Raw genomic sequence first — 11,880 nt, 5'->3', positions numbered from 1 at the left:
GCTTAATTTATCAATTATCACGATTCAACAGATTTAATTAAACCAATTATAATATGGTTTGATGAAAATAAAGCTGAGGAATCAGAAAGTGGGACATTGCTGGACAATCTTATTGCTTCATAAACATTTAACAAGGGATTTTCCCATTACTATATACAGATGATGCTATAAAACTATAGTAAAACTCAACCTAGGCTTGACCCAATACTTGTTATCCCTCCTTAGGAAGGATAAGGTCCAAGGTTCGAATTCCTTCTCGTTTCTTGGACTTACTCACAGGTACCCCAAAATTATAATATTAAAAAAAAAACCTAAAACAATAGCACAAGTCACACTTCAGATTGAACAGAACTAAATCTCAAAAGCTGGCTATTATCTTCTGCTTCTTCTATGTTAGAACTTGAGGAATTTGTTTTTGGGCCATTGCTTGACAAGCTTATTGTTTGGCTTGGATTTTGCCAGAAGTGATTAACCAAGGCCTTGAATTTCGAATTAATGGATGAAAACCCAGGATCTGAGAGGATGTCTTGAACAGCAGTTCGACCCTCGAGCATGCTCACAACCTGTGACATGGTAGGCCTGAGGGTGGGAGATGCATTGGTGCATAAGAGAGCCACATTGAGCATCACCATTGCCTCCTCTGATGAGTACTCTGATCCCAAGGCTGGGTCAACCAACTCCAACAAACTTCCCCGCTCTCTCAAAACATAGGCCTGACAAATAACAAGAATCAAAGAGATGGTTGACATAACAAAATGCAGCTGGATTGAAAAAGTTTTATATGGCTTTTCAGCAGGACGAAGACATGGCAAGAGAGCTACGTGGTGAAGCATGCTTTGTAGTAAACTGAAATATACAGCTTCTTTTTGGAGTTTTATTTAAAAGAGAAAAAGAAAACAACAGGCAATCAGGTGTGAAAATTATCATTTTCAAATGAATTTAAAGATTTAAAAACTTAGTGAACCTTTTCCTTTCATGTTCATTCACAGAAATACAGAATTATATGTTTGAATCATTTAGGAAGATTAACAAATTATTCTATCATGAGAACTAAATGTAGCTCATAACATGAAACACATAGTTCTTTGTTCCAAGCAATGACAAGAAACCAAATAGGAAATTCCTCTGGGATAAGGGATAAGGATTTAAGAAGATTAAGAGAGATTCAATTTACCCAGTCAAGAAGGTAAACAAAGTCCTCGTTTGGCCTGTAGTTTGTGTTGCTCTTTCCACTAACAATTTCCAATGCAACAACACCAAAGCTATAGATGTCGGCTTTGTTGGTTAAGTAGCCACGCATGGCATACTCAGGAGCCATATAACCACTACAGAATCAAAGAATAGAACAGTTACTAAACAATGCATATTTTCAGGGCAAGCAATTTAGTAGATAATACACATCCTTAGTTCATGGTATATAACCAACACAGATGTTGGTTATGATTATGGGCATCATTAGCAATTTCGGGGAGCAGAATTTAGTATGCGATACTGTTAACTGTTTGCACTAAAATCATGACTAAGTCATTCTTAACAAACTTCTCTAATTAATCAAATGCCAAGGAAGATTAAACCTGCTCAGAGCTTCCTCCACGGGATGAGGTCGAAGCATCACATCTTTCAATTTCCACAGTAGCATAACAACTATGACACCAATGACTAGCAGTGCTTTACAAAAAAAATGACTAGCTGTAAAGTGAAAAAGCTGAACAAGTCCTCAAAAAAATTCTTACATAGTCCCGGCTATACGAGTGCTGATGTGGGTTTTGTCATCTTCATTTAGCTTTGCCAAACCAAAATCAGAAATTTTTGCATTGAGGTTCTTATCAAGCAACACATTACTTGTTTTAATATCCCTATGCACAATTTTTATTCTAGACTCTTCGTGGAGGTAGGCCAAACCCCTGGCTATACCAAGGCAAATTTTTTGCCTGGTAGGCCAGTCCAGTTTCAGTTTGTGTGTTGCATCCTTCCCTGTCATTAAGCAGAAACAAAGCCAATCAAAATCTGATGGTAACTTTTAAGGTGGATTTCAATCAATTATTTTACATATCATAGATTGTTAGAAGTTCAAAGCTTACCAAAAAGAGCACGGGATAGACAATTATTTTCCATGTACTCATAAACTAGCAATAATTGATTTCCTTCAACACAACATCCATAGAGCTTCACAAGATTTGGATGCTGCAGGGCAGATATCATGCCTATTTCATTCACAAATTCACGATTTCCCTGTTTTGATTTTGATGAGAGTTGCTTCACTGCAATGACCGTTCCATCTGATAATAGACCCTGCATTCAGCATAGAAAGTTGTGGCTTGAATTTAATAGTAAAAAGTGAATTTTTAAATTTTAAGCATGCAAAAGCATGCATGCATGCATTGAATACATTGACATAAGTTGTCATGCACTTGAGTGTTTCAATTGGGATTCTTTTACTCTTCTTTTCTTATAGGAAAATTTTCTGTTGTACAAAAAACTTTCTATAATACATAGAGCCCTCAAAATCTTTATGCAACAATCTATGCATCTCAACAGGAAAATCCTGAGGACTCCCTGGCAATTACCACTTCTATACACCCAAAAGATTTTCAAGAATAATAAGTTACAAGTTAGAGTCAGTAACCACTTTGAAGATAAAATCTGAAAATTCCTAGTTAAAACCTCATTACTGGATGAAAACTGATTTTGACAATAAGGACCATTTGATTCATTGGATTTTGATCATAGATTTGTTTTTTTCAACAGATGGTCAAAACGATATGATTTGGATATACGCACTTACCCTATACACACAACCAAAGCCACCCTCGCCAATTTTGTTTTCAGCATTGAAGTTCTTGGTGGCAGCTTTAATCTGTCTTAGACTGAAGATTCCTGTTTGCAGATCCAGACATCTCAGCTCTGTCAAGAATGCAATGTTAAATGTCATCGAAGTGAAAAATTATATAAATACTTTTAATAACTTTGTGTATGATAATTAAGCCATATCATGGTTTCTGAGAGCTGTAATCCACAAAGAAGATGGAAGAAACTAAAATCTGAAGTCCTGGAGCTCAGGTTGCAGCTGCAATAATGAATTTTACCCAAGCCTACTATTAAATATATGCATAAGTTAAATTATTGTTGAACCACAATATTATGTTTCTATCCTTTGTCCAATGCAGTAAACATGACATTCAAAAATACAGTACCATAAAACAAACTGCTATCAAGAACTCTGGAGAATTCTCATCTGTAAGACAAGATATGATGCATGTTATTTCCATGCAGAAAATAACAAACGACAAAATCAAGGTCTTATATCTTTAACAAGTTTATGTATGTCATTCTTATCTATGCTGACATAGGTGTCTTGTTCTTCTGCTACTTGAGTAAACTAATAGTAATAGAATATGGAAACCTGTTGTGTTTAGGAGTCAAGAAATTGGATTCTGTGTCAAATTGATTTTATCTAAGACTTAAACAAGTGCCATTTAAACCTTCAACATTTCCTGGGCCATTATGTACAGCAAAACAAGGTCTCATATATATGTGGTTCACAAATTTGATTTTGAAATGCCAATGGATTAGGAGTTAAGCAAGTGCAATAAATGACAGAGTTCACTAAAATGGCGAATACCTTTTTCAGCAGAGATTTTGCCTCCCAGCCAGCCTTTTCTCCACATGACACTTAAGACCATAAGGACAATAAGTATTGCTGCAGATACTGCCCCAACCACCACTATGAGATCATTCCTGTCGTCATCAACAGTCGGGGGCTGAAAGTCTGGTTAAGAAGAAATATTTTTCCCAATCAATGTACTTCATCAAAAAGTCCACAAAATTGAATCCTGGCAATCACAGAGACTAGGGGCCTGGCAAACAATTTTAATAGGATCATACTTTTTATATGAACTTTTCAAGAACCACTTCAACTAACTTGATCTTTATATATTGGATTCAATGCAGACAGAAGCCTCTGTGGCTGAATACAATATATGGAGAAAATTATAATTACTTAATTTACGGAAAAAAAAAACGTAGCTTGTACATTTTATTTGTCATCTTAAATTCTGAGTTGGACTACAATTAGCTGTGTTGGATAAAATCCTCTAGATGGCAATGACTAATGGAATTGGGATAACTACTGATAATGTCTCCATCCAATGGAACTAAACTCGATTAACAGCAGTGTGATATATAAACAATTAATATTAATACTTTACAGGGAGTTCAGTTAATATGATCAATCCCCATAGCTACAGAACAGTTGAATGTGGAAAGGCTCCCAGATACTGAATCACTGCCATTTATTAATGATGAAAGCAAGACGAAGACTTTGTAGAGTTTTCGGCAACTTACTTGGAACCACTGATATAGCTGAAATAAGTGGACCATACATCCCCCTTGCTGGTATGCCTGTTGTCCCCCTTCCAGCCCAGTATAAGCGAATTTTTAATGTATGTCTTGTCACAACAGCTGTGAAGTTCTTTACAATGTGCTTACCAGTATCACCAGCTTCATCTTCAATATTAAAATCTTTCAGCACCAATTCTTCCTACATTCAGACAAATAATAAATTATAAAATTAGGAGATACAATTTTCAAATGTTAAGCCTTTTTTTTTTTTTTTTGCTTGTTTTTACATCATGTATGTTGAAAAATTTAAGTACCTGAATATAGACATCAAATATGCGTTTCCCAAGGCTGTAAAATGATCGATCATTTATGAAAATAATCTCCGCAAAGTGCAGATTAACAGTGTAATTCCCATTCATTAGGCAGAGTCCATAATATGTGAGAGAGAGGGGAGAAACACGTGCTGTTGTGTAGAGTTCGGAATGGATTGCAGAGACATTGGACAAAGCAGAAGTATTGGTAACAATATAGTCATCTGCGTCAATATCATTATCCATGAAGTTTCCAGTGCTGCTTAATGCCCAATGCTGCCCCAGGTAAAACATTGAAGCACCTCTTGGTTCTCGATCAGCTTCATATTTGGCATTTCCATTGACATTTAGTTCCTTCCCCCCACAGTTAATGTGCAAGGAGTATTTATCTGTTAACCAACAATTTAAAGGATTTTAAAATTTTCTTAGCAGGACATTCTGGTTAGATGAATCAACTAAGAACAGCAAATAGGTTCAATTTTCATGGTGCACTAATTTCTTGCACTAGCTTGTACTGGTGAAGGATGAGTGATTGCTTACCAGGTTGGTAAATTAGCATTAACATACCACATTGAGTCACATATTAACTTTCTATACTTTTGTACTGGGTAGGCAACAAGAGGACTACTAAAAATTTTATCAAAAGACTTGTTAATTTACACGAGGGTACAAATAAGATGAAGCATTTCCCTGTTTAGACTCTTTCTTGCATCAAGTTAATCACAGCAATTAGTATATTTTGTTTAATGTGGTCATATAAGTGCTACTTAGAAGCTATTTCTCCTACCAAATTTGCAAAGTCAGATTATCTTTAATAATGTTGCAGGAGAATTCTATATCTTTCATCGCCAAAGAAAGAAAAGGGAGAAGGGCTGCTTCTTTTCCCCAGAATTGACTTACCAGGTGAAGCAGAACATGGGAAGTTATGTTTTAGACATGCAGGAACTCTACTTCTGCACCAACATAGCAAAACCCAAAAAAGAATCAATAAGCTTTTGCTTTCAAGAAAATGACATGAAGCTCCAGAGCTATCCATGAAAACTATAAGCACTACCAAAATATGCTGATAAACTACTTTATCTGAAAATAAATTACAAAATCTTACAATTTAGTTGCTGATGTCGAGTAGCTCTCAACCAAGTTCCTGGAAAAAAATGCGAGCTACTTTACTATTTCAATTTATATATATGGATTGATTATTTAGGACAAATAAAATATCTCTTTAAAAATAACTCACACACTCCCTCGAGGACATTCTATTGGACTTGAGGTTTCCCACGTGAAATTGTTGTGAGATATATCCCTGTAGATTAAAAAATCAAGGAAAAATATTTACCATTATCCACTAATTATTTTGTAATTCGTGATGCAATATCTTGACAATATGTAGCTTGATGAATTCACTTTTCTTTGGAATCATTGGATGATTGAACTAGCTAAGGAAGATACAGTATTTGTTGACTGTGCATCATAAAAACATTAGAGCAATTCAAAATTCACCAACAAGCAAAGACACAGTAATTACACGTTATAGTTTCATCTTTGTAATAGAAAGTTAAGGATATACATATACATACGCATTTTTATTTCTTTCTAGTATCCACCCAGGCACAGACCCAGTGAGCTGATTTCCAGTCAAATACCTACAAGGAACAGTAAGTAATGATAATATAAAACTATAAAATCTCACATTATTTACAATATTAATAAGTTGATTAGAATTATGAAAACAATTACATCTCTTACAAGAAATCTGTTTTTGTAAGTTTGAAGAATGATCCAGGAATTTCTCCAGTCAAGTTATTATAGCTGATATCCCTGCATTATAACAGCAAAGCATGTGTAAATTTTCAATTACTCCAACCAAAAAAAAAACTTATCACAAAATGATTTTATTGAGTATTTCAGAAAATAGCTTTCTATCTGTCTTGTTATGCATCCAACCTAAAACAAACTTACAATATGGGGAAAGGGGATATAAGTCCACAGCAAACTCTAAACTTAATCAGTGTAGGAAAACACCACTTAACACTCCACCACATGTGTAGGTGTTACACAGTCTCACGTTGGATAGGTAAGGGAAGGACCCCAGGATTATAAGAGTGGGCATTGCACAACCCATTAGGTTAACCTTTAAGGGAGAGGGTACTGGGTCCCGTGACAAATTGGTATTAGAGTCAACCCCTTTTAAGGGTAGACGCTGCACACCCCATCAAGTTTACCTTTGCTTTTGGAGAGATGATAATGGTCCCATGACATGGGCACAGTACTAACAACTGAAACAAATGGGCCAAGACATTGACACCATATATTAGGAACAAAGAACAAACAGAAACAATGTGAACAAACAACTTGGGCTCTCATACAATGTTAAAGCATCTAACGTAAAACGAAATGGTAAGAGTGTGGGGAGGCCCAACTTGAGAATGAGGGCAAACAAACTACAAACTTAATCAATAACATATCTGTTGTTAGCAGTAATTTGTTTTCAATAAAGCCCTAGCTTGATGCTACTTACAGAGTTTTCAATTTCTTCATATCCCCAATATATGCTGGAATTTCTCCATATATTAAGCAGTTCCTTAGTATCCTGCATTTGACAATTCGATTTGATTCTAAGAAATAGCTCATAGATTACCACCCATGTGAATTTGAAAATATTTATAGAAAAATAGACAATATCAGTTGAATTCCACTAACAATGTCTTCAGTGAGTCCATGTTATGCAATGGTGGGAAAGGAGACCCTCTGCCTTTTAAGTCACTAATCCTCCTAACAATAATATAAAGCCAAAATAATCAGTTAATGAAATCATCTAAAAAAGAAAGAAAAATTAAAATCAACATTAACTATCATGGTTGCATACAGATCAGATAAGCTAGTCAAAGCAGAAATGCTGGAAGGTATGGGCCCCTCAAGAGAGCAACCCTGAATCTGCCTGAAAAGAAAAAAAAAAGAAAGAATTTAAATTATAGCAAAAAATTAAGAAAGCTGTCTAAATACTCAGCTAAAGTTTGAAAACTCACAGTTTTTGAATCTGCTTCCAGTTACTGATGATATCAGGAATCTTTCCAGAAAAGTTATTGTCACTTATCCTCCTAAAACATTTTAAAGAAAGAAAAGCTTGTAAGGGGTCGTAGAAAGCATGATCTAGGTCAAGATTTTGATGAACAAAACTTAAAGTTACCAAGGGCTTGATTTGGAAATATCCCATGAATCATAAATATGATGATTAACAAAAATGCCAAGAGAAAGAAGTCTGGACAAAATTGTGGTTGAATAAAGAGGGGCTCTTGGAAAAATTGTTTGGTACCACAATCAGCTGCTAAGACAAGGATAAAATAGGCAAGCTGCTTATGTTGGTGATGATTAACTGACTAAATTAAGTGGCCATTCTCTAGTACTATGGCGATGAAACTTAGGATTACTGCTTCTAATACAATGCCGGTGAAAGTCAGCATTACTGCTTAGAAGTATAACAGAACGAATTAAAGTCTTGAAAATTAAAAAAAAGTAGAAATATATCAAGATCACCACTGCCAAAACTCTGCTTTGGTGTAAACAACTCTTGCTGATGACCTGATACTCATAGACTCAGCACCTATAGATTAAATAATTTTGGAAGTCAAGATTGTCTGCTTACATATCAGTCAAATTGACCAAATTGGCAAGTTCTGGAGGCAATTCTCCATTGAACGCATTTGATGACAGAATACTGAAGAGAGAAGACAATAGCAAAGTTAATAACAGCAATCAAAAAGCATTGTGATTGCCCAAAATCTAGTGCTTTTGCACACAAGAGGATGAAATGAATTACAGTTTCTGTAAATTGATCAACTTTCCAATATCTGGAGGAATGGGTCCTGAAAAGTTGTTTCCTTCAATAGACCTGGAAAGGTGGAATGTGATAGTATTCAGTTTTTTTTTTGTGAGGCACATGATAGTATTCAGTTTATGTAAAGAAAATTGAACTTATTCTTCATGAGATCATTTAGAGAGATGGACGTGTCCAAGCTGTACATAAAATCAAATGAAATTTAAGAAAATCTTTTGAACATAATAGAACGGTAAAAAATAAGGATTTGTGCATACAGATTTCTGAGGCTGGTGATGTAGGTGAAAACTTTTGGGAATGGACCAGACAACCGGTTCCCCATAAAAGAGCTGCAAAATTGAACTAACATAAGCATATAATTTGATCAATTACAACACAATCATACTTAACATTACAAAGACGGCAGTGGTAGGATGTTTACAGCACTTCCAACTTCATGGTAGCCCATTCTTGAGGAATAGAACCTGTGAAGTAGTTGCGACTTAAGTCCCTAAACAAGCAGAAATAAAGTAGGATTAATAATAAAAAACACCAAATTATTATCTAAATTTTAAAAAAAAGAAAAGATCATATCATTATAGTTCAAGTCAACTAGACAAATAGATTCGCTTACAGCAGTTTCAGGTGTCGGAACTTGGAAAACTCTGGTGGTAAAGTTGCTGATATATTCAAAGCAGTTAAAACTCTGCAAAAACCTTTCTGCACCAGTTTAGAATACCTCGACAAACAAACTTTAACATTGCTTCATATACTACAAAAAAAAAAATCTTTATAGTCTCTATTATGTTGCAACATTCAATTGAGCAATAAACCCAATTTATTCAAATCCATGGCAATGGAATTTATTTCACCAAAAAAGGGGAGACAAAATATGTTGCTCTGTCTCGAAAAGAGTTTACGAGAAGGAAGAGTCATATCGTTTTCTGCGTAGCCCAAAAAAGCTAGGGGGCTTTTCACATGTATCTATGGAAAACCTATGTGTTCAGACTCGAGTGTGTAGATGGGACATGGCATTTTTCTGAAGCAGGTGCCATCAATATTTCCTAGAGAAGAGAACTGCTAATCCGTCCAACATTTATTGTGCCACAATATGATAGAATCGACACAATGAACAAAAATATGTCAATAAATCAAATAAGAAGGCCCATTATTTCTTACAAGTAACAGCAATGGAGCATTTTCCTTCTTCCTAAGCCACATCTCCATGCCCATGCTAAAGTATCATGCAAGCATATAAGAAGAAACAAATGGAAAGTTGGAGCAATGCAGGGAAAAACAGTAAATAAGGAGAAACAAATGACTATTGGCCGGGAAATTGCCGAGCCCAGCCAGATTATTTTATTAATAAAAAAACTTTGTCTGAAAATAATTCAATATGAATATATAAATAACATAATGCTAATACAGCAATACTAGCATCTCTTTTATTCTTAAGATGAAATGTTTTTTTATTGCATTATTGGAAAGGCTTGGCCTGAATTAGGCCTGCCCCATTCATAGTTCATACTTGTTCCGCGCATAATTTAGAGGTTTAATTCACTAAAGCTGTGGAAATTGGGTGTCCCAGCCCAAATAATATTTCGGCTCTGCATAATAAATTAAAGTTACTTCTTCTTTTTTATGTTATTGCCTCCATTGAATATTTATAAAGTTTAAGAAAAAAAATTAAAGTGTTTTTAACACAAATTATTTATTTTTTCATAAAATATCAAAAAATAATTTTAAAATATAGTAAAAAACTATAAAATTAAATATTAAAAAAAAAAGAAAAAGAACATGATGTTGAAGACGTGTAAAAATACTAAAAAAATGGAAGGAATACTTTAAAGAAGGGAGACACTGAGAGAGTAAGATTCTTTTTTCAAGAAAACAATATTTAAAATAAGTATTGTTTTGATTTTATATATATATAGGAGTGCACAACCGACAAATTTGTGAGCCCCAACCCAGCCATGGGTGGTGTTGAGTCATTGACCAAATTATGAGCTTTCAGACTCTGGGTTTCCATCAAAAGCCTATATGCTTAACATTTCAACTTATAATAATCATTACCAAAAAGAATAAATTAAAATTGCAATGTAACAACCCCAAATAAACAGTCCTAAATATGATTACCACCCACATGAGAGAGACTGATGAAGAAAGAATGAAGATGAAAAAGCCAGAATAGAAACTGAAGCTGGACGATGATAAAGAAGAAATGAATTAATAGAGATAGAGGCCGTACATGCTTACTACATGGCAGGTCTTGTAGTTGTTGAAAGAGCAACTACAGGTCACATTGCTTGCAAAACCAGTCTCTTCATCTCCCTGTACTATCCAATTCCCTTTTCCACTGCAGGGTTCTACCCCAAAATCCCAATCCTTCTTCCCCAGTCTCTTCCCTATTGCTTTCAGTGCCTTCACTGCAGCAGCAGCAGCAGCAGCAGCAACATATTATACAAGCAAATTAACAGAATAATGTTTGATTGCTAAATGCTGGAAAAGGAATTGAAGACAGAAACCGAAAACTTTTGCTGAAGCTTTGGGTATATAATATACCTTCTTCAGGATGAAGACTAGGAGTAGTAGCAGCAGCAGCAGCTAATCCAAAGGTTGCAAACAAAACCAATGCAACAAAACATGAAAGGTTTACAAGCAGGAGTAGGTTTGGAGTTGTCAAATTAGCTCTTCCCATGTGGCTTTGATCCTGGGTTGTGTTGTAGCTGTCTTTAACTCTTTTACCGGAGTTATTCAACACTCATCACACACAGAGATAAAACGCAGAGAGAGGTTTATGGAAAACTCGAAAGTGGGATAGTGGAAGCAGTAGGAGATAGAGCCACAAGCACTTTTATTAATCAACAATACTGTCCCTTATATCATAGCGTCCGAATAATGTGGACCAATTGAATTTTTCTTTTGAATCGTGGACCAATTAATTATAAGAGATAAATTAAAGATATGAATAGGCAATTTAGCTCCAATGATGATAAAGTCGACTGTCCCAACTCAAATCATTTTCCATTAGCATCAACAACAAAAATTAATTTTAACTTAACTGATATAATTATTTGTCCCAACTCAAATGGTTTTGGATTCTAGCTTTACGGATACTATCTTAGTATCTAAGGAAAGAGATAATTGAGGTTGTAATAATTTATTTATTGCAATTTTTTTCCCACAAAATAAGTTAAAAATAGTAGACGTTTTTGGTCAGAAAAAAAATAAAAAAAATAAGAGTTATTAATTTCATTTTTTTCAGTACTAATTTGACCAAGGAATAAGATCCCACGTAAAACGTGATTGGCTGCTGTTGGGCACGCGCTGTGTTAGGGTGTGGGGCTAAGATTTTGATTAAGAAAATGGCCAGCTAGCTAGCTCCATTAGCTTTCTGGTTGACTAAACAGTCAA

General features: G+C 34.9%; 1 protein-coding gene across 1 annotated transcript; it reads right to left on the bottom strand.

Moving 5' to 3' along the window:
* Window positions 1–81: 81 nt before the first annotated feature.
* On the bottom strand, window positions 82–11,306 carry LOC18612113 (Leucine-rich repeat transmembrane protein kinase). The gene is made up of 24 exons (XM_018125793.2): window positions 11,029–11,306; window positions 10,715–10,892; window positions 9,101–9,172; window positions 8,909–8,977; window positions 8,745–8,816; window positions 8,470–8,541; window positions 8,296–8,367; window positions 7,679–7,750; window positions 7,519–7,590; window positions 7,353–7,424; window positions 7,171–7,242; window positions 6,399–6,470; window positions 6,230–6,295; window positions 5,890–5,955; window positions 5,758–5,796; window positions 5,553–5,605; window positions 4,656–5,041; window positions 4,345–4,540; window positions 3,623–3,769; window positions 2,786–2,904; window positions 2,082–2,292; window positions 1,734–1,974; window positions 1,175–1,325; window positions 82–713 (listed from the first exon to the last, which is right to left on the bottom strand). The coding sequence occupies exons 1-24, from the start codon at window positions 11,162–11,164 to the stop codon at window positions 330–332; spliced, it is 3,090 nt and encodes a 1,029-aa protein (XP_017981282.2). The 5' UTR covers window positions 11,165–11,306; the 3' UTR covers window positions 82–329.
* Between the last annotated feature and the right edge of the window lie 574 nt (window positions 11,307–11,880).

This window comes from Theobroma cacao, chromosome 1 (genome assembly GCF_053813885.1).
Source record: "Theobroma cacao isolate CCN51 chromosome 1, ASM5381388v1, whole genome shotgun sequence".
NCBI lineage: Eukaryota > Viridiplantae > Streptophyta > Magnoliopsida > Malvales > Malvaceae > Theobroma > Theobroma cacao.
Note: the sequence above shows the minus strand (reverse complement) of the source record. Positions and strands in the feature narration are given on the sequence as shown.

What these genes read in the sequence shown, in the direction of transcription:
- LOC18612113 (XM_018125793.2), bottom strand. Translation starts at nt 11,164, where the DNA reads ATGGGAAGAGCTAATTTGACAACTCCAAACCTACTCCTGCTTGTAAAC. An exon ending in TTGGTCAATTTGACTGATAT is followed by an intron (nt 7,751 to 8,295) that starts GTAAGCAGACAA and finishes AAAATGTTTTAG; the next exon opens with GAGGATAAGTGACAATAACT. An exon ending in CTAGAAAGAAATAAAAATGC is followed by an intron (nt 5,956 to 6,229) that starts GTATGTATATGT and finishes TTTAATCTACAG; the next exon opens with GGATATATCTCACAACAATT.